General features: G+C 40.4%; 1 protein-coding gene across 1 annotated transcript in view; it reads left to right on the top strand.

Annotated features, from left to right (window-relative positions):
• Positions 1 to 21,474, top strand: part of adgrv1 (adhesion G protein-coupled receptor V1) — a 186,981-nt gene that overhangs the window by 126,351 nt on the left and 39,156 nt on the right. The window contains exons 84-85 of the mRNA XM_088912067.1: positions 14,573 to 14,689; positions 19,445 to 19,623. Of these exons, the coding sequence (XP_088768193.1) occupies positions 14,573 to 14,689; positions 19,445 to 19,623 (296 nt within the window). The remainder of the gene's footprint in view (positions 1 to 14,572; positions 14,690 to 19,444; positions 19,624 to 21,474) is intronic.

Here is a 21,474-nt window from a genome sequence, read left to right as displayed (position 1 = left end):
AAAGACAAAATAAGTTATTTGTCAGTAGATATCTTAAAGAACTTCAAAAACTGAAATATGCTGTTATCGCTACTATTTAACAAGCATTTCAGCTGTGTTGTAAAGGAAGCTCATAAATTTGTGTTTGTGAAACCGCTTGAAGTAAATCATCATACTTCATAGTTCAATTTTCTTACATTTTCTTTATTTCTTTTTTACATTCAAAATATTTTAGCAGTGGGGGGTGTCTGTTTAATCACTTATTCAAATTAATAGCGATTTATTTTTTTAAGAGCACTAAACCTGTTATTGTTGTCAAGCTCTGCTTGGGTACAGTAGGGGCGGCCTTCCTGTGACCTCTTCCACTGTGCACGACAGAGCCTGAGTCAGACTCCCTTCTCATTTTCTGTGAGCTCGCTGTGTATATAAGAAGATTTCATTAGGCAGCTCGCAGAGGTTGAAGTGATTTAAAAATGTTTACCAGTGAGGTATTCTGAAGTTAAATAAAACAAAAAAAAAACTGAATCTAGTGGAAAAGATGTCCAGAATCTGCTTGGAATTATGAACACGATCCAGACACCTTGGAAAAGCATCTCCCCCATTTGTGTAAGCTGTTAAATTGTGGAGTTCTACAGTATGCCATAGGCTTGCCTTTGCCTGTATATGGTGAATTAACTGCACCTGTGAGTATATACAGTAAAGGAGCTTCATCTGCCTCTGCACCAGGTTAATGACCACATCCTGGGTGTGAGGACATTAGCAGACTCTGTGCTGCCAGAATCTGTGGGGAGATGCAGCTCTTGCTCTTTCTGAACAAAAGCAGCTGAAACGATCTCAGTGCTGCTGAGGCTGGAACTATCTAGTTCAGACCGGTAGCTGTTAGCAGAGGAAGAAAGGGGGAGGGTGGAGAGGGGGGGTAGATAAGCATTTCTGATCGTGATCCGGCTCATTTAAAATAACACAACAGTGAAATGCCAGACGAAAGCTTAGAACCATGATGCTGTTTTTGCTGTGTTTGCTGCTATTGTTATTAGATATTTAGATATTTGATTGAAGCTCAAGGCAATGAAGTAAGTCACAGCTAAAAAGGGTTCTCAGTTTGCACAAACTCGTAACCATGCTCAAAACATTCATACTGTATAAACCTTTGCATACTCAAAACCTACATTTTTGTTGTATTTTCTTTTAAGGAATTTGTTAATGTAACAGATAAACTGAGAAACATGTTTTTGCCTTCTTCAGCTTTTTATGCTGTCTACTGTATCTGTAATCTCTAATTCACCAACACTGCTCTAGAGCAGCAGCTGTACTCCATACAAATACAGATCAAAACATGAAACCATGCATCCTCCTGTACAAATGTGTTGCCATATATTGGCCATAGATTTCAAGCACACTATATAGAAATAAACATAAGCAAATAAGTATACAGACAAGCAGTCAGGATGCTGCAGTTCAGTTGACTGGAAAAACAGCATCAGATTGTCCAGTCTTCAGATGTGAGAGTAAAAGAAGAGCTGTGATTGGGTGGCTTATTAATTATCAGTCCAATGGGAAGAAAGTAGCCTCTAACTCGGCTGTATTACATCACATTGTACAAGGGACCCTAGGACTCCTGGCACTTAATCTAAAATCTCCAAAAACTGAGAGGCTCAAAGGCATAGCAGCCTTGAAACGGCTTTCTTGCAGAACTGTGTATGCTGCATCTGCATAGATGTGTTATGTCAAATTTTAGCCTGGATTAGTGATTTTTTAAACATAAAATGACAATACTAAATGACAAAGATGTGCTTAATTACTTAAATATCATCAATAACAAGTACTTGTAACACGAGACACATATTAGTTACTAAATCTACTGTTCACAGGTTTCTATTATATTTAATAAAAGCATGATTAAGCAAACAAAAGGAGGCCATTCAGCCCAACTGCTTGCTTATAGCTAATACAGTATATCCAAACATCTAATCCAGACATTTCTTGAAAGAAGCCAGGGTAACATGATTAGATTGTTCTAGATTCCCACTATGTCTTGTATAGAGTGCCTTCCATTTGGGCTCAGCTGTAAATGCACTCGAATGTGGTTCCGCTTGTATCTTTGGGTTCGTATTTCAGCTGTTGATTCCAAAGAAGTCCAAAGAGTGATCTTCATGTCTTTGACAGTCATCCCTGTATGAACAGTATGAAAAAAGTTTAGCTCTTTGAGCCTGTCAGTGTGAGATGTTTGTTGGAGCACAGGAATGTCTCCAGTCTCTCTAGTCTGGAGTGATTCCATAACAGCAATATCTTTTCTTACAATGTGATAGCCAATATGGCATTGTATAATTTTTAACATTCAATTATTTATTTAAATGCTATACTTTAACCTACAGTATATCTTAACATTCTGTTTCTTTTTTATTGCTTCCCTGTATTGTCTTAAAGATGAAATTTATATTTCAACATAAACACCTACGTCTTTTCTTATAGATGGCTTCTTCAAGCTCGGCATTTCCCATCTCATATATAAAGTTTATGTTTTAGACACCTGCTTGCAGCAGAGTGCAGATTAAAATGTCATCTGCCAGGTGTTTTGCTAGCCTTGACTTCATGCTTAATGTCTTTGAGGTTTCTTTGCAAGCTCCTCCTGTTTTGGTGTCATCTGCAATCTTAACTAGTTTACTATTACCAAAATCTAGATCAAATAGATAGAAATGAGTAAAAGCAGTGGACCCAGTACAGATCCCTGTGGTACTCCCCTAATTACATCATTGATATAAATCGATAAGAGTAGTGGTCCTAGTACAGACTCTCTACTAATTATATTTTAGCTTTCACTGCTAATATTGTTTTCTCTCACTTGGTGTTTCTAATGTCCCTTTGCCTCTGCCTGTACCTTTAATTTAATTTAACACCACTTCTGTAGAGAAAACAAAAAAAATCCCAATATTATTCTTAGAATTATAAAAGAGTGCAGTATTATAAAACACCAATGCCAGACAGGGACCATGAAAGATTTCTGCCCTGATAAAGCAACATCAGCCCCTGATTGAAGGAAGAAGCACAAGCAGATTGTGAGCTTCACAATACTGTAAACAATGTGCTTTACATATTAAAATTTCTGTGCCTCCAGTGTGCCTGCTATCGTTCGGACTTTAGCATTAGCAGTTTAATCCAAACTGGTTCCTGAAGCCTCCTTATGAAAATCAATCTCCATTGCAGATATAAAACTACCAGTAACGAAATGGTGTAGTTTGTGTTTTCTCTAAGTTGTGACACACTGGTAAAACACTTTTATGATTTTTAGATGTGATTGTACTGTATGTTACACTTTGTTTAAAATTATACAGTATTCTATCACAAGCAATATCCTGCGTAGCAGGGACTTTCCCTCCCGTTAGAACGTCTTTTATCTGATTGTACATCTCTTGAGGAACAGAAACCTTGACTCCTACTCAGAAGGGCTTTAGAAAAAAAGGGAAGTTTGTTTGCACAGAAGGCAGCCTCTGCACCTGCCACTGCCAAGCACAGTATAGATTATAGCAGGGCAATAGCTGTAATCATGGTTACTGTGTGACATGTTTGTGCTTTCAGAAGGTATGTCCTTGCCTTTCCCGCTCCATAATCCATTATGTGACAGTGAGTAAACCAGTGTCTGTGTTGAAGAAAAGCTCAAAGACTCTCAGAATATTCCTGTTGTAATGTGGAATCAAGCTTGCCACACCGCGTAAATGGTTCTCCTTGTTTGTTGTCTTATGTGAGGCTTACAAGTGTCATAAAAACATATATGTTTACATTTCGTTAACTGCTTTAAACACACCAGACTAAAATAAATGGTATTGAAACCTTTTCTTATTATATGGTTACCATTATATTATGGTGTATTTATGGGGCCAGACACCCACATTTGTGGCTTTCAGTAGCTGAAGTGAAAGACAGTGTCTTTTAAAATTACATGGGGATTTGTTTGATGTACTATAAGTATGTAGGATATACAATTACACCATTGTGCGCTATTTTAAGAAAGCTTTGCTTTGTGAGGATCATGGGCTGAGCTATTGCTCCACTTGAATTAGGTGGTGGATTAATTGAATTTATGTTTTACATTTAAAAATGTTACATTTTTCAGTTTGTTCTAGGGGAAGGGCCTACAGTATATACACTATCATAAGTCTAGATAGGTTCAGAATATTTGGTTCCAGAAATATGCACAAAAAACATGATGAATATGACTTATTGATGCATTATTTTAACTAAGTTGTGGGTTGATCTGTGGGTCTGCTGCTTTTCTGGATTGTACAGTATTTGTATAAGTATGTCCGTTATGTATATATTTTTTTACAATTGCTTTGGTGTTTTGCAAAAAAGGCAGAAACATTAGAAAATTTGCAAAAGAGAGCAGGACATTCAGCCTTCTTGGTAGTTAATAATCGATCTGAGGATCTCATCCAGCCATTCATTGAAAGAAGCCGGGGGGGTCGGCTTGAAGGGCATACCTGGGTCGCTTGTTCCACACTCCCGCAACCCTTTGGGTAAAGAAGTGCCTCCAGTTCTCACTTCCAAATGCACTTCCACATAGTAACTGTCTTAGTAGTTGGCCATCATCACTGCCTTGTTTCCTATAGCTCCTCAGACTGCATTCTGATCGGTTAGAGACGAAAAGTGAGCAGCTCAGTTAAAATGAAAGGCCTTGTACTGGGGACTGTCTTAGTCCTGTTGTCATTCACAGGACTTTGTCATTTTCAATACTCTTGAGTTCAATAGCTTAGAACGTATAGAGTATGACTAACCTGTGGCCAGATTCACTGCCATGTGCTTCCAGTTTTTTTCCTGCTCCATTTTGTTTTCCATTTCTTTCAGACCTTTAATCTTTTGCTTGGATCACATCTTTTTTTTCCATTTCTCAAAAGGTTCCCAGTGGCTGGGATTCTGACTTCATCTTTCCCTTTTGTCTTCTCAAAGGCCGCTTCCCCTTCCCCCAGTTTTAACTTTTGCTTTCGTATTGAATCAGATTATTTTATTTTCTGTGGTGTGAGGTCGTTTGTCATGAAAGGAGCAAATCAAAATAAAGACGATGATGATGACGGTGACGAGGATTGATACATTTATATTTCAAGGGACGTGTAGGGCATGAAATGTTTGAATCCTGCAACTATTTAACAAGCTGGAAAAGCAACACATATGGAAGTTATGTGTCCTGTGTTTTAATTATCATGATATTCAACATTAAATTAAATTCTCTCTATTCATTGCAGGTTTCATTTCACACCTCTCTTCACCTGTCCTGACTTCACACCACCTGATTGGCCTCTCTCTCTGTCCCCTGCTCCCACCTCCAGCTCCTCCTCTCTCCCAGCTTTTGTTCTCCCGCTACATTACCTTTGCTTACTGCCCTGTCTTTCTCACACCCGAAAAAGGCTCCACGGCCGAAACATTGTGTTTTCTTTCTTCTCTTTTCAGCATGGAATAAACCTATTACTTGTTCCTTTGCAACATTAAATGTAGATGAGTATGTCTTGTAATACCTTGTAAAAGATGTCAAGGCAGTATGAATTAATGAGAATAACACACTTACTGTAGTTCTCAGTCACTCTCACAGTTGCATGTCTTATAATCAGAGCTGTGGCATTCGTTAATAGAACCTCTGTTGGGAGAAGGACTGTGTATCCTTTTGAGACCTCAAAGGAATTTGGTGAGAACAGTTTTGCAGATGCCAGTAGCTTTTGTGATGGTTTGGGAAGAGAGAATATACTGTCTTTTTAGAACATGAAATATTATTCCCATGTGTCAAAGTGCACAAACTAAAGACACAGAGTGTTACTTTTGCATGCTCTTCACTGGAAGAAAAACACTGCCCTTTTCCCACCCAGAGAGTCTGGATGGTCTTTTGCTCTGCAGTAACTGATCACTACCTAGGCCATTGAATGAATAGTCACTGAAAAGTGTTGTTCACACTGTTACTTAAAATAGTATCGCAGTAAACAGCCCGCACAACTATAGAACCATAATACATCTGGCAAATTAAAGTAACAAATTAAAGTAACAAGAGGCCTTCTGGCTCATGTAACTAATTGTACCTAATTGATCTAATAAACGATACCAGGGTAGCTTTTAGCTCTCGCCTTAAGAATAGTCAACTTTTACTATTCTTTTACACCCGGACATTTTATGACACTCTAGTAACCTTTTTTTTATTTTTCTGGACAAAATAGCATGGTGAGCATTATTACTGTACGTCACGCAGCCAGCAGGTGAAAATGAAATAGATACTCGTGTCAGCTCCCATTGTGTCAGAGGGTAACTGGGGAAGCTAAAGTCCTGATTCGTCATACATGTCCCTCTATCCACGTCACATGTATCACATGTCCTGATGGACTCATTAACTGGCACAAATGCTGTCAATAATATTGACAAATGTTTCTGTTTGTTTAACAGTTAATGATCAGTGTCAATAATCCTTGGACTTGTTACAGGCTATTAATTATTGAGCTCATTTTTATACCAGCCCGGGGAAAAAGAATCGAGGATTTTCTCCTTTTAACACCAGGACTGGTCAATTTTCATAAGCTCTCTTTATCGGTCACGTCCATCATGGTTAAAGATTATGCACTTTAAACACGGGATAATTGTTAAATAAAGAGATTGCTCAACCCCAACTCGTATAAAATAAAATAGGCTGAACCCTGCAGCTTCATGAACTTTCACTTAACAAAGCACAGTTTTTCTTTTTTTTATAAATAGCAATAACTATTAACTGTAAGTTCACACAATACACTAAATGAGGGATGTTACACTTTGTGATTCAATGTTTTGAAACATTTATAGGATGAATATTGGTGGATATTCTAAAAATGATGAAGAAAAAAGATGAAGAGCTGTTTCTGAGGCAAGGTGATGTTATTAATATGTTATGGTGGTGGACGTGTTTAGACAAAGTCTTGTGAGACACCCAACAGAAAAACAGCAGGGCTGTTTTTCCTCCAGCAGTAACTTTAGCTTTCCCAGGAGTCTCCTATCCAGGTACTGACCAGGCTCACAGCTGCTGTGCTTCAGTGGGCTGCCAGCTGGGAGCTGCAGGGTGATCTGGCTGCTGGCTGCTGGCTAATACTGTGCATTATTGAGACAGTCTATCAGCAGTAGTAAAAAGTTACCAGTTCATTAATCCAGAGCCTGCCTCTTTTTAATTCGGGAAATTTCATCAGACAAGCATGCTTCACTTTCCAGGTTCTGAAGAGTATTTGTCAGTCTAGTGTTCTGACGATTATGACATCAAAGTTATGACTTTGAATCCAAACATAGCCAAAATTGAACAGATTCTCCAGCAACGTGTGATTTAGATTTCATTTTGGTTTTTAAAGTGGCTCTTCATCTCTGGCTCATGTAACAATGATGGATTCAATGTCACGTGATCTTGGACTGGAAATTTCTTTTGCCATTGCTGGTGTGGAAGATTTCTAATCTGTGGCTGATCTTCCTGATCATCCCATATATTATCCAAAGCAAATTACAGTTGCACCAATTTATACAGCTGGGTAATTTACTGGAGCTACAGTATCTGTGTGAAGTACTTTGCTCAAGGGCACCACAGCATTGTCTCATCTCGGATTTGAACCTGAAAACCTTCCAGTTACAAGCCCAGAACCCCAACCACTGCTCTTCCTATATTAAATTCAGGGACTGCCAATTTTTCCCTCACATCCTTTGATAAGCAACAATAAGTTGCAGTCACATGATGAGTGTAGTGCAGGAATTATTTTTATCTTAAGATGTGTAAGTATCTTTTGTAGACCATTATTTGTATGGTATGAGAGGGAGGTGTACTGCACTTTGCTAACCACAGACCTTATGCTGTATTTCCTATTTGTGGGCTGATTTAAAGATCTCTAAGGAGGAAGCTGAGCTGATATTTAAACTGACCTTGGACTTTCAATTGCCAAGCTCCTCCTTGCAATTATTTTGATGGAAAGAAGAAAATAAGCTTTTGTAGAAGAAGTTACAGAATTCCTCCCAAAGCTTTTCAATCAATCAACTGACTGATCATTTAATCAATGAACAACCTATTCAGTGACCCAGTGAATCAATTCCCTACAGTTAAGGGAAAAAAATAACTCCCCAGATCACAAAACTGCAACAGCACAAACTCAGCCTTCCAGGCATGCCACCAGCATGATAACAGAGCAGAAGGATAAAATAATCTCCCACAGAAAATGATTGTATCCCACAGTGTTTAATCACTTGTTGATAGAAAGGTTTTCCAAGTGAAATCTGAAGCTCATTCAGGTGGATTACTGAAGCTAAATTAACAGGAAGGAGCTTCTGTATTGCATCTTAAAAGGCTCAGCATCAGAACTAAAAATACATGCAATAGAAACAAGCAACAGATTGAATTAAAACCTGCTCTAGTAGGTAGAGAGCCAAACTAATTAGAAGAGAGGGATAAATAAGAGTAATGTTTTTTTCCCCAAAATGAGATTTGAAAGATTCAGCAGAGCCCGAGTGTCTCAAGAACATGAGCTTTGAAATACAGGTGTGGTAGGCCAGCGTCTTAGGATGACTTGATCATAAAATTACATAGAACATTGAGTCTTTTCATTTACCCTTTTTGAAACTACCCTGTGAGAATGTCATCGGAGCATAAAATAAGCAGAAATGTCATTGGGAGTGTTAATACTATTGTAAATCTTAAGCAGGACTTATTTGGATATATCTGTCAGTTTTTATACTCAGTTCCTTGCTGCAAAAACTCCAGGGCAGTTTCGCTCTGATGGTGACCTCTTATGAGCGTGTTCCGTGTTATTTCTTTAAAGTTAATGAAATTGAAAATAGCTTCACTGGTCATAATCAGAATCATCCTGGTGCTTTTTCAGCAGGGAACTGAAAATACAGTATGGTACCTTACCAAATGAAACAGACATGGGTATTCACTCAATTTTTGTAATTTTCTGTCAGGTCAGTGTCTGAGCTGACATTTACCTCAGGCCTCTCTTTTGCAAAACAGATCAATAGTTCTGCTGGCACTGATTCAAGGTGACATTGTTACTAAAATGGACTGGGAAGCAGTTAAATTTAGGTCAGGACTTCGATATTCCAGGGCTTGTGTTTGTATAGCTCAGCAGGATAGCCTGTCACCCAAGTTCACTAGGTGATAGTAAAAACCACTGCAGGCAGCATGCACAAGGTTCACAGCGCCTTTGATATTAATTTTTGATTCACGCTTTGCTTAAGCCGTATCAGCACCTTTTAATAATATTTCAAGTGTTTACTTTGTTGTTGTTTTTTCCCTTATTGCACACACGTGTTATCTTTGCAAAAACTAAACAAAGTCGCCATCTGCAGACAGGAAGCTTTTATTATGAGGCTTGCAATTATATTTCTGACTTAACATGTGCCATTTCTTCCCTCTACAAGCTGTAAAAAGAATGTGGGAACAACCAAACAAAACACTTCTTCCCCCGAAGGGTTGTAAGAGTATGGAATACACTACAGAGCTGTGCTGCTGAAGCCGATGTTTAGTTTAGTTTCTTTCAGGAAAAGACCTGACAAGATCCTCGGATTAATTCACTACAAACTACCAAACTGGCTAGATGGTCCAAATGGTTTCCTTTCATTTGTAGCCTTTCTTATGTTCTTATCCCTTTTCTAACCACTTTATCCCATTCTGGGTCACGGTGGTCTTGAGCCTGTCCCAGCAAGCAATGGACATTAACCAGGCTGCACCCTGAGTGGGACTCCAGTCCATTGCAGGGCAGACACACAGACACACACTCACGCAAGGGCCAGTTTTCCCAGAAGACGATGAACATACCAGCCTGTCTTTGCACTGTGGGAGGAAGCCAGAGAACCCCATGTGAAACAGAGAAACTCGTGTGAACGTGTGGAGAACATGCAATCTCCACGCAGACAGGATTAGGAACAAGTAATAGGTTTATTCCATGCTGAAAAGAGAAGAAAGAAAACGGCCAAAACGTTGTGTTTTCTTTCTTCTCTTTCCAGCACGGAATAAACCTATTACTTGTTCCTTTGCAGCTACCCACCTGAACTATAGTAAGGAATAGTTACTAATACTAATAATTCCCTAATCACTGCTCCACATTCTTGCCTACTGCAAATGGACAAATATATCTGTGTCTGTATAGTGCAATTTAAAATGAGTATTGTCTGAGAAATTAGTTTTCTCTATATATTTCATCTACCACAGTCTTTAATAAAAAAAAATCCTGGTTTAACACCAATCTCAACAATCATGTCTGTTGTAAGTGTTATTACACTGTTCCTGTATATAGAAAACAAACTAATCAAACAAGCGCCTTGAATTCTGACTTAGAAATGCAGAGGAATTTTAAAAGACTATTTTGATTTTTACAGAAATAGCCATTCCATGGTTTCTTGAAATCAGAGTGTAAAAGGATACAGATCCTGACTGTGTACTTAGCTTCCTCTTTTCACTTGTAAATTAAGGTCTGACACTATTCAGCTGTGGTTTGAAGTGGGTAGACATGGTGCAGTGCACTGAAGCCATTGTTAGTGTTAGCTGTTTCTACTGCTCCTTACCTTGCACAGGGCTCCAAGTCAGCAGTGCAAGAAAAGACTGGGGCTCCCATTGGATTCATAGGCCAAAATGGAAAATTCCCATGCAGACCGTCACCTTACCATCACTGCAACATGACTAGACATTCTGCAACAAAAGCAGCTGTATATTGTTGTGTGAAAACGGTAACCAAAAAAAAAATATGAAGCAGATAGATTTGAGAAAAATCTCCTGATGTTTGCAGAGCTCTGCTGTAGAATGCAATACGAAAAGGTGTATTTTCTTGGTAAGGAGTGCTTGTGTATCATGGCCTTCAGTCATCTGTTAAGAGGAGTCTTTTTGTTATCCTCCCTGTGACTGTAAACAAGTCTGTTTTGGAGACGGTATCATTAATATCTGTCACTGCAGCCCTGCATGTCTCTCAGCATCAGACTGTGTCCTTCATGCCCTAAATGATAAGAACTACGTGGACCACAAAGAAAAGACGTCTTCAGCCTAAACGTAGTACAGACCTTAGACGTGAAGTGTGGAAATGCATAGTAGGCTTCTGAATGTCTTTGTCTTGTTCACACAGCTAGGCTGCGAATGTTGGAACTACTCAATAGTAGTTTACCCATTTGTTGCTCTGAGTTGTCTTTTTTACAATGCTGTGCTCTTATAATGTTTATCAAAATGTTTACAAAACCTCCTTCTGTGCTAAAATTTGAGTATCCTTGATGCAGCACCCTGTCTTCACTAGCAACACAGTCAGCTACATTTGTAACTAACTCTATGGTTTAACCTTTAAACTTACTGGGCCCAGTTGTGCCAGTTTTGAATGTGTTAAATATATACGGTGGTGTGAAAAAGTATTTTCCCCCTTCCTGATTTCTGATTTTTTTGCATGTTTGTCACACTGAAATGTTTCAGATCAAACAAATTGAAATATTAGACAAAGATAACACAAGTAAACACAAAATGCAGTTTTTAAATGAAGGTTTTTATTATTAAGGGGAAAAAAAAATCCAAACCTACATGGCCCTGTGTGAAAAAGTGATTGCCCCCTAAACCTAATAACTGGTTGGGCCACCCTTAGCAGCAACAACTGCAATCAAGCGTTTGCGATAACTGGCAATGAGTCTTTTACAGCACTGTGGAGGAATTTTGGCCCACTCATCTTTGCAGAATTGTTGTAATTCAGCCACATTGGAGGGTTTTCGAGCCTTAATCGCTTTTTTAAGGTCATGCCACAACATCTCAATCGGATTCAGGTCAGGACTTTGACTAGGCCACTCCAAAGTCTTCATTTTGTTTTTCTTAAGCCATTCAGAGGTGGGCTTGCTGGTGTGTTTTGGATCATTGTCCTGCTGCAGAACCCAAGTGCGCTTCAGCTTGAGGTCACGAACAGATGGCCGGACATTCTCCTTCAGGATTTTTTGGTAGACAACAGAATTCATGGTTCCATTTACCACAGCAAGTCTTCCAGGTCCTGAAGCAACAAAATAGCCCCAGACCATCACACTACCACCACCATATTTTACTGTTGGTATGATGTTCCTGTTCTGAAATGCTTTGTTACTTTTACGTCAGATGTAATGGGACACACACCTTCCAAAAAGTTCAACTTTTGTCTCGTCAGTCCACAGAGTATTTTCCCAAAAGTCTTGGGGATCATCAAGATGTTTTCTGGCAAAACTGAGACGAGCCTTTATGTTCTTTTTGCTCAGCAGTGGTTTTCGTCTTGGAACTCTGCCATGCAGGCCATTTTTGCCCAGTCTCTTTCTTATGGTGGAGTCATGAAAACTGACCTTAACTGAGGCAAGTGAAGCCTGCAGTTCTTTGGATGTTGTTGTGGGTTTTTTTCTGACCTCTTGGATGAGTCATCGCTGCGCTCTTGGGGTAATTTTGGTCGGCCGGCCACTCCTGGGAAGGTTCACCACTGTTCTATGTTTTCGCCATTTGTGTGGATAATGGCTCTCACTGTGGTTCGCTGGAGTCCCAAAGCTTTAGAAATGGCATTATAACCTTTTCCAGACTGATAAATCTCAATTACTCTGTTTCTCATTTGTTCCTGAATTTGTTTGGATCGCAGCATGATGTTTAGCTTTTGAGGATCTTTTGGTCTACTTCACTTTGTCAGGCAGGTCCTATTTAAGTGATTTCTTGATTGAGAACAGGTGTGGCAGTAATCAGGCCTGGGTGTGGCTAGAGAAATTGAACTCAGCTTTCCAAAGATGTGATAAACCACAGTTGATTTATATTTTAACAGGGGGGGCAATCACTTTTTCACACAGGGCCATGTAGGTTTGGATTTTTTTTCCCTTAATAATAAAAACCTTCATTTAAAAACTGCATTTTGTGTTTACTTGTTACCTTTGTCTAATATTTCAATTTGTTTGATGATCTGAAACATTTCAGTGTGACAAACATGCAAAAAAATAAGAAATCAGGAAGGGGGCAAACACTTTTTCACACCACTGTATATATAATATGCTAAACGTAAACAGTACTGTATAATACAACAGGCTATATAAAACAGCAGGACATGCCAGGGTGAATAGTAAAGATGATTTTAAAGTATCATTTGCTCATTTCTAACATCCTCTAATTATTATTCAGCCACCACTGCCGGCGATTCTGTTGCACAGTGCGAGTTCAGTGTCATGATGGCTTGATCTTCTGATGTCATGCTGAAATAGGGTGGTGTTCTAGGCTTCGCCTCCAGTCCCGGGGTATAGATAGTTTCACAGGGAACAAAAAGGTGGACAGACTGTACCAGCCACTCGTACTGATGCCTTCACTCTATCTTTACCCATTCCCCACATTGCACCCTATAGCTATTTGTGTCTTTATTTAAGAAAGAAATGAAATTGTACGCTAGCATTCGATTTTCCTAAATGAATTCAAATGAAAAGAAATTTTGGCAAACTGAAACTGCTTTTACTGAAAGACATCAAAAGCTAAACAGACATGCAGGCTGCATAGCTGCACCAGAGTTTGTTTGTAAAGGTCACCTTATTTTTCGTCTCCTTTTTTAAAAGACATGGCCAAATAGCGACCTGCTGATTTTCAAAATGGTCTGCTAGCCCTGAGGCGACATCACTCGCTCTTCATATAATGCGCTTGCTGATGTCTAGGAGGCAGTGTAGTCTTTGGGCTCTGACCTGAGGCTCACTGAGAGACGCCCACTGCTCATTTGAAAGGCAAAACAGTTGCTCTCAAGAGACACTGCTTTCTCTCTCAATCAGGCTGCTCTGGATAGCCGCACTCCCATTTCTTTTGTTGTTCAAGAGGACTCGTGTCTGTCTGGCCCAATGCAGTCGTGCAATTAAAAAGACCTCTGTTCCCACTTGTTTCACATTTGCGTGTATCTGATGCATGTACTGTATCTGTACCTTTTTCCCAGGGGCTGGTTAATTTGTTGGTTCTGAGAGCTCCAGTCCAGGCAGTACTTACCTGTCCTGTGTTTTCAGGAATATGCTGCTTCCCTTTTCATCTTCTGTTGTGTCCTCGTCTGTCCAGCACAGAGTTGGACAGAATTTTACACTTTGTGACAGTTTAAAATAGTGTAGTTTCATTCAACCGACATGGGGTCCAATAGATGAGGACATGTATAATGAAATAGCCTTGATATAGTCTTAATTTTGTTTTGTCTTTGTTTCTCCTTGTACATCTCTGGCATATCCTGAAAATCAATATTTAACAAACAGTTTACATACATCCAATTAGGTCAGTCTTCACACATGACCGTGAATGTAGCTTTTAAAACAGCAACTGGCTGAAGGGCTTCCATCAGAGACATATGCTTTTTATTGGTGTGATTGGTTGGTTCATTGATTAACTGATTGATTGGTAGGTTTATCGATTGTTCATTTGGTTGGTTGGAACGTTTCACATGACAATTCAACCTCTTTCAGCTGGTTTAACATCAAGATTATTATGTTCCACATTCTGAATTTGGGATTTAAAAAGTAGAATTTATCTTCCAGTGCCTTCCCTCAAAGCTATATCATATATTTCTTTAAGTCTTTCCTGAGGTGAATAAATAAGCATCTCACCAGTGTCTAGTTCTTTCTTGATTGACGTCTCTATCTCCGTGTTTTTCAGATCGCTTTCCTGGTCTCAGCTTACAGAGGACGCCAGCTGTCAGAAGAAAGCTGTTCTGCTCTTGGCTTGTTCACCCACTATTTCCACCTCAGCCAGTTCAGCTGGATGCTCATTCAAGTAAGTGTCTGTGATCCCCTGAAACAATATCGTTTACACCAATTACCTAATTGATTAATTTTAACTGCGTTCATAAATCTCAGCGATGCAATCACTACAAGGTACGGTTTCAAGCAGTTGGTCAATCACATTTTGATTCATAATTCACTTTACCATGGGGACCACCACTTGTAAGGGCTTTAAAAGGAATTAGAGATGCACTAGATAAGAAATCAAATCTGAGGAGTACAGAAAGTGCGGCTTGATTGTCACGTTTCAGAACTAAAACCTCTTAAAGAACAGATTATAGACTCATTCAGAAGGAGGAGCTCACTGTTTGACAAGAAGGGAAATAACATAGGCAAGGTATAAAAAAAAACAGAAACACTAAACACTGGAACAATTAACTTATTTAAATCCAATAACATCATACATTAGATGTAAGAATGTTATCTGGGAACTCATTTATCTTCAGGTAGAGGGTTTTATCCACAGTATGTGTAGCTTTTCAAGTGGCTTAGAGTAAAGTAACCAAACACTAGATGAAGGAAGGTCCACTGTGTGTAACTGCCTTTCCTTACCTACCTTCTAGTTTCTAACAGTCACGTCCAGAAGCAGCAGGGCCACACAAGTCGCTGAGGCCTGAATTATCATAATACTGCAAGCTCCCACCTCCTACGTGTGCTTCAGCCTCACACTGTGTGGAGCTGAAACAAAAGCAGTCTGGTTAAAATGTGAAGCTTGGTAGTGTGCATTACAGGATAAAGATAAACTTTATTGTTTCCTAGGGGAACATTTTTATGGACACGTGTTTCTTCTGCACTTTTGAGTGAATCGCAAAACATTATATATCACATCTGTTGCACATGCATAACTCATTACAAAAAAAGTCACGACATATTGCCCATGCACTGTTACGGCATAAACAGTTTATATTGACCCAATTTCATTTACCCTGGCATTTACAAATTAACAACCAAATTAATATTTGTGTCTATTTGATTTCTATTTGGGAACCCTAAAACATTTTTGCAGAGGGAGAAAGCTGATATTCAATAATTAATAATATGAAAAGGATAAGATATAATTGTTTCCACCTGTCTAATCATGGACTGTTGAAAGATTGTCTGGAAGGAGGAGTGCTGCTTCTCTCCCATACAGTACATCAGGTGTGTTTTACCTTTTCATAACAATGTTGATATTAATTTCTGGTTTAAAACTAACAATTAATTGGCTCGTTGACCCCTTTACTCAAAGTGACTACAGAAACAAAATAATGCATTGTGCACAGAAGGACAAGAGTATAAATCACAGAAAGCAGGCTACATTGTGTAACTGCACTGTAACCCTTTATTCAATGCAGGAAGCAATGAAGAAACACAAACACAAAGTGCCTCAGAACTCTACAGTGCAATGTGTGTGTGTAGTGTAGGGATGGTTCAAAGTCAGGTCAAGACTTTGTGAGATCTAGGTGGATTGAACAAGGTGATGGCAGCAATGTGAGAATCGTCGCAGTCCTGTTGTTTTGAGTTTAGTTTGGTTTCTTTATAGCCAAGACAAATTACATAACTGAAAAAATGAGAGAGAGATATACTGTATATATCAGTTCCTTCTTGTTTTTTAATATCAATTGATCATTATCTTTTCCTTTTTATAAAAGGAAATGTTTGAAAGGTATTGTTGTTGATCTTTAATTCCCAGGCAGTAGGATTTTTTATTAAAAATAAGCGTTGTCATGTCGTAAAGATTGCTATCGCCCCATAATATTTTATCCAAAAGGATTATAAGTGTACGGTAAATTTGTAACACTTTCTTGATACTTTGGTATTGTAATTATATACAGTACGTCTCACAGGGAGGGATCAGAAATGAATGTTTTGTGGTTTTTTTCCTACAAGTGTAGTGACTTCTGGAACATAACACAGGTTTAACAATGGGGTGACATTTGGCCTATGTAGCCCTCTGTGACTAGAGGGGTGCTGAATTTTCTTCCTAAAAATATTTAGTCCTTAATACAAATGAAGAGAGTGGAGCAGGCTGTTTTTGGTGTTGAAAGATCAGGGACCCCAGGCCCCTGTATTTTTTCACCTTTTTTTTGGCCTTTTGAAGGCTTTACATTTGCCATTACATCAGACCTGTGTGCGACCTGAGGGCAGTGACAAAGCTGTGTGCTACTCCTATTCCTCAACACGATGGGGGTGGGGGAGCGTGCAGCTCAGGTTGGACCCCCATTCTTCAACACGATGGGGGTGGGGGAGCGTGCAGCTCAGGTTGGACCCCCATTCCTCAACACGATGGGGGTGGGGGAGCGCGCAGCTCGGGTCAGACCCCCATTCCTCAACACGATGGGGGTGGGGGAGCGCGCAGCTCGGGTCAGACCCCCATTCCTCAACACGATGGGGGTGGGGGAGCGTGCAGCTCAGGTCCGACCCCCATTCCTCAACACGATGGGGGTGGGGGAGCGTGCAGCTCAGGTCAGACCCCCATTCCTCAACACGATGGGGGTGGGGGAGCGTGCAGCTCGGGTCGGACCCCCATTCCTCAACACGATGGGGGTGGGGGAGCGTGCAGCTCGGGTCGGACCCCTGCTGTCTTACAGATCCAGAGACCCTGTCTGTGCTTCTGCTCAAGAAACGCGCTGCCGAGCAGAGGGCAATGAACGACCTCTTTCTGATGTGACCCCAGAGCAACAGCCAGCGGTCCGCGTCGGAAGCACAGGAAGGTTATGACTGACGGTAGTGTGATAAAAGAGGCCATACGTTTTTTCACATGTGTCTTCTGGTATGGCAACAAAATGTCCAATAAATGTTGAAGTTTCAGTTTAAAGGTTTGTATTACTTTCTGTTTTTTTTTAGCTCTTTAAGAAAAGATGCAGACAGTAAAAAGTGATTGTATACTGTATAGTGAGCAAATGTGTGAGCGGTTAGCTTTTCAAATAGTTCGTAGTAGCACAAAGGTGCACTTGGAGTCAAAGAGCTCCAAACAGAGCAATTAGAATAAATCCATGTTTCATGCCTTAATGGTAGGATTGATCAAGAAAACCATGTGTAAGTAGAACTGAGCTTCAATAAAAGGTGTCATAAATTTATAACACATTTATTAAAACTAAATGCTCTGCGTTCGCTTTGGGGCCATGGAGCCAATAACCAGTTGGGGCCAGTTCGCCTGATCGTGTCTCTGTGTAAACAGAGTTATTCTTTGTTAATAAACCATAACCCTGGAAACACACATGGTAGCAATTGAGTAATGTTTCCATTCAGACAGGTAGAAAGACACTGTGATTCACTTTGGAAAGTATTTATCCAGGAAAAAAACGTGCACCAGATGTGTGATAGTAGTCTTGGGGAGACAAACCAGGTTTTTATTCACTTTTGGGCTCAATGGGCTTATGCAGCATTGCCACAGATTAGGTTTAAAAACTAATCAGCCTGCTTATTAGCAGGTTTCATCACTGGTTTGACTGACGAAGCCATTAAAACTCCCATTAAAAGTGTGATATTTGGATTGAGAAAACAAGTGTGAGCTTAAAGTTTCCTGGACTTAATTCCTTAAACCATATTTGACCTGCCCATGCTGTGATTTATAAAGAAGCCAAATAGGGCATATTACAGCTTTAGTTTCCATTGCGTATGATGTGTACAAGATGTATTTTTCCCTGGACTGACCCTTAAAATTAAATGCTTAATAATTTTGTCAAACAATAATAATGTGTCTGTCAGTTACCAGTTGATTGTTTTTTCATTAGATTAGTGTGGTCATTATAGGAATGGTTGTGCAGATTCTTTGTTCTGTACTGTTTTACTTTGCGATGTTAAAGTACACTAAGACCTCTTGAGTAATCTCCTGCATGCCTTTGGGTATCATTAGAACTGTTTCTGAAGTTCCTGTTTCCCTCCAAAGAAACAGAACAAGAAAACCTGCTGGAACATGTATCCTATTGGCTGTTACCTCCCTGCACTGTTACAGCTGCTTTAAGAAATGATTGTTAATGATGCTACACTAAAATCACAGTGATGAATTTTATTAGTTCAATAAAATATCTTATTTCTACAGCTAGTCAATTTTTACTAATTGTCTCTAATGCCTTAGGGCTAATGTTCTAATACTTTTCTTAAAGAAAACTGGACAAATTAATTATTCTAAACCTCTGCTAACCAATTTTGGTATAGTGTAACGTAAAATATTTTGCAAAATATTTATTGGTCATAGGGGTCAGCTTATAACCTCTGTATAGAAAGCTGATACAACTTCTGTATAACTTGTTTTCTATATATATATTGTATAAATATGATTAATTACAGACGATGTGCTGCATGCAAAATTTTATTCAGCAGGTTTTGTGTCCTGAATTGTGAAGAACAGCAGACTAAGCTGTTTTCTGGCAATAAAACTTACAATAATTTTAATTTAAAACTTAGATGGCTTCAGATACTATGAAAACAGTCATGTCATACCTAAGGAAAACATTAAAGAAGAGCACAGAAGTGGAATGCATGAAACACAGCCTTCTTCACTTAGAGGAAGTGTCAAATACAGATGTTTTTTTTTCCCACGATAAAGGGAGATAACATCTGTGATCAACCACAAATGTAAACACCTGATTTGATTTTGTGTTTCAAGGCACTTTGAAATAAATACACAGCATATGTCACATCTGCACTGCTCCAATACTGTAATTATCACAGTTGTACCAATAAAGAGCAAAACAAAACCCTTCTTGAAGCATTTTGGGATTTCTGCTAATTACCCAGTGCGTTTTTTTTTGTGTTTGTCAAGGCGGTGAATTTCTGGCAGGTGTTGGTGATGAACGACGAGCACACGGAGCGCCGCTACCTGCTGTACTTCCTGCTGAGCTGGGGGCTCCCCGCCCTCGTCATCGCCCTGCTGGTCATCATCCTCCTGGGGGCCTACAACTGGAACATCCACAGCGTCTATGGCCTCGTGCACGGGGACGTGTGAGTACGCCGAGCGGGGCTGACTGGCGCGAGGAGGCCCTTCAGCCCTTCCCGCCCTTGTGCCAGACGCAAGGCAGGATCTCTGCCAGCCGCTGTCTTGAAAGAAGCCAGGATAGCTTCTGGGTGGCTCCTTCAGGCTCCCATAACCCTTTGCACAGCAGAAGCGCCTCCTGTTCCCAGCTTCAAGTGCAGTTCCGCGTAGTTCCCTCTTGTGTCCTCTTGTGTCCTCTTGTTCGTGTTTCTCTGCTCTGCCTACAGGAGGTCACTGCTTTCCCTCATTGGACATCAGGGCGCTTGCACTTCTCTCCTGTAACGGCAGGTCATGCCACTCAAGAGTACATGGCCATTAGGGCCAATAACACACGCACAAAACATGTGCAATGGAAAAACTCCATCTGCCTCAAGATTGACCTAATATTCTGACCGCACCCCATCTGGTTTTGACAAGGGTTTACTGAGCTCCCCGGAGTAGTTACGTATACGTGTTTATGTCATATACTGTAAATGGCTCTACAGAAGATGATCACCGACCAGCCTTCAGTCACACTTATTGGAAAAATTCCAGTTTGAGAGATGCCATGGCTAATTATTTCACTCTGCTTCATATGTCAGTGCGCATGAGCAAACATGAGAAGCAGCTATGAGACAAGGAGCAAGTTTCATAGAAGAAAAAGATGGAAGGGAGTAAAAAAAGGCATCTGACGTCAGACTTAAATATAGTCGATTGTCTGTGTTCCTACTGGAGGGCAACAACTTGCTTTTCCGTTGCCTGCTGAAACTTGGCAGTGTAGGACGGGCAGCACGTCAGTCTCCCCGGATATCTTGGAGCCACTGAGTTGCCGTCGCATGACAGTATGGAATTAATGATATCAGCCATTATGGTTTTGACTCATCCTTTCAGGTCTGTTTTTTGTAATGCCGTCGTTGACATCAGCAAATGCTTCCGTCCATTTTCTAACTGCTTCCCGCCAGCAAGCAACAGGCACAAGGCGGGATACACCCTGGGTGGGACGCCAGTGCATTGCAGGGCACACACAGACACAGAGACACACTCACACCAGGGCCAGGTTTCCCAGAAGCCAGTTAACCTAGCAGCTTGTCTCTAGAGTGCGGGAGAAAGCTGAAGCACCTGGAGGAAACCCACGTGAACAGGGGGCGAACATACATACTTCCACACTGCCAGCACCCCAATAACTGAACTCAAGGCTCCACTACTGTGAGGCAGCCATGCTAACCACTGCGCCACCGTGCCGTCCTTGGCATTAACCCAGCGTACCACGATGAAGCTTATCGAGATGCGGATGACAGCAGCAGTGCTACCATGTCTTGTCCGAAGCTCAGAAGCTCACCAGGGCTGGGCCTGGTCAGTTATGGAATAGGAGACCTCTAGGGAAGTAGGCAGGTACGGTAAATGGCACTCCTCCCTCTGGGCCAGACTTTCCAATCCAACGTCCCAGTTTGGTAACCAGGGACCCTGCCCTGTACGGGTTACTGGCTTCTCGGTAAGGCATTCATAATCAAGGTCCTAAGCAGCTGGTCACAATTCTCCCAGCATTATATTTAAGACACTGGACTGGAATAGACACTGGAAACCCCAGTGTCCTGGCTAAATCCTCTGGGACTGTACAGTACTGTACAGTCTGGCCTCCCCAGAGCTCCACCTTAACCCAGCCGATGAAGCAGTTTCTCTCCCATGCGGCGGAACAGCTTTCGTGTGTCACCCTGGTGGGAGCAAGACCTCAGAGGGGGAGGAGCTGGGACCCCTTCTATGTTTAAGGTGGTCTGGGATGAATTAAACTAAAAATGAAAAGAGGTATATTTTAATAATCCGTGTAGTTTTTATTCTGTGTT

Source organism: Atractosteus spatula, chromosome 3, assembly GCF_055471065.1.
Source record: "Atractosteus spatula isolate fAtrSpa1 chromosome 3, fAtrSpa1.hap1, whole genome shotgun sequence".
NCBI classification, from domain to species: Eukaryota; Metazoa; Chordata; class Actinopteri; order Semionotiformes; family Lepisosteidae; genus Atractosteus; species Atractosteus spatula.
Note: the sequence above shows the minus strand (reverse complement) of the source record. Positions and strands in the feature narration are given on the sequence as shown.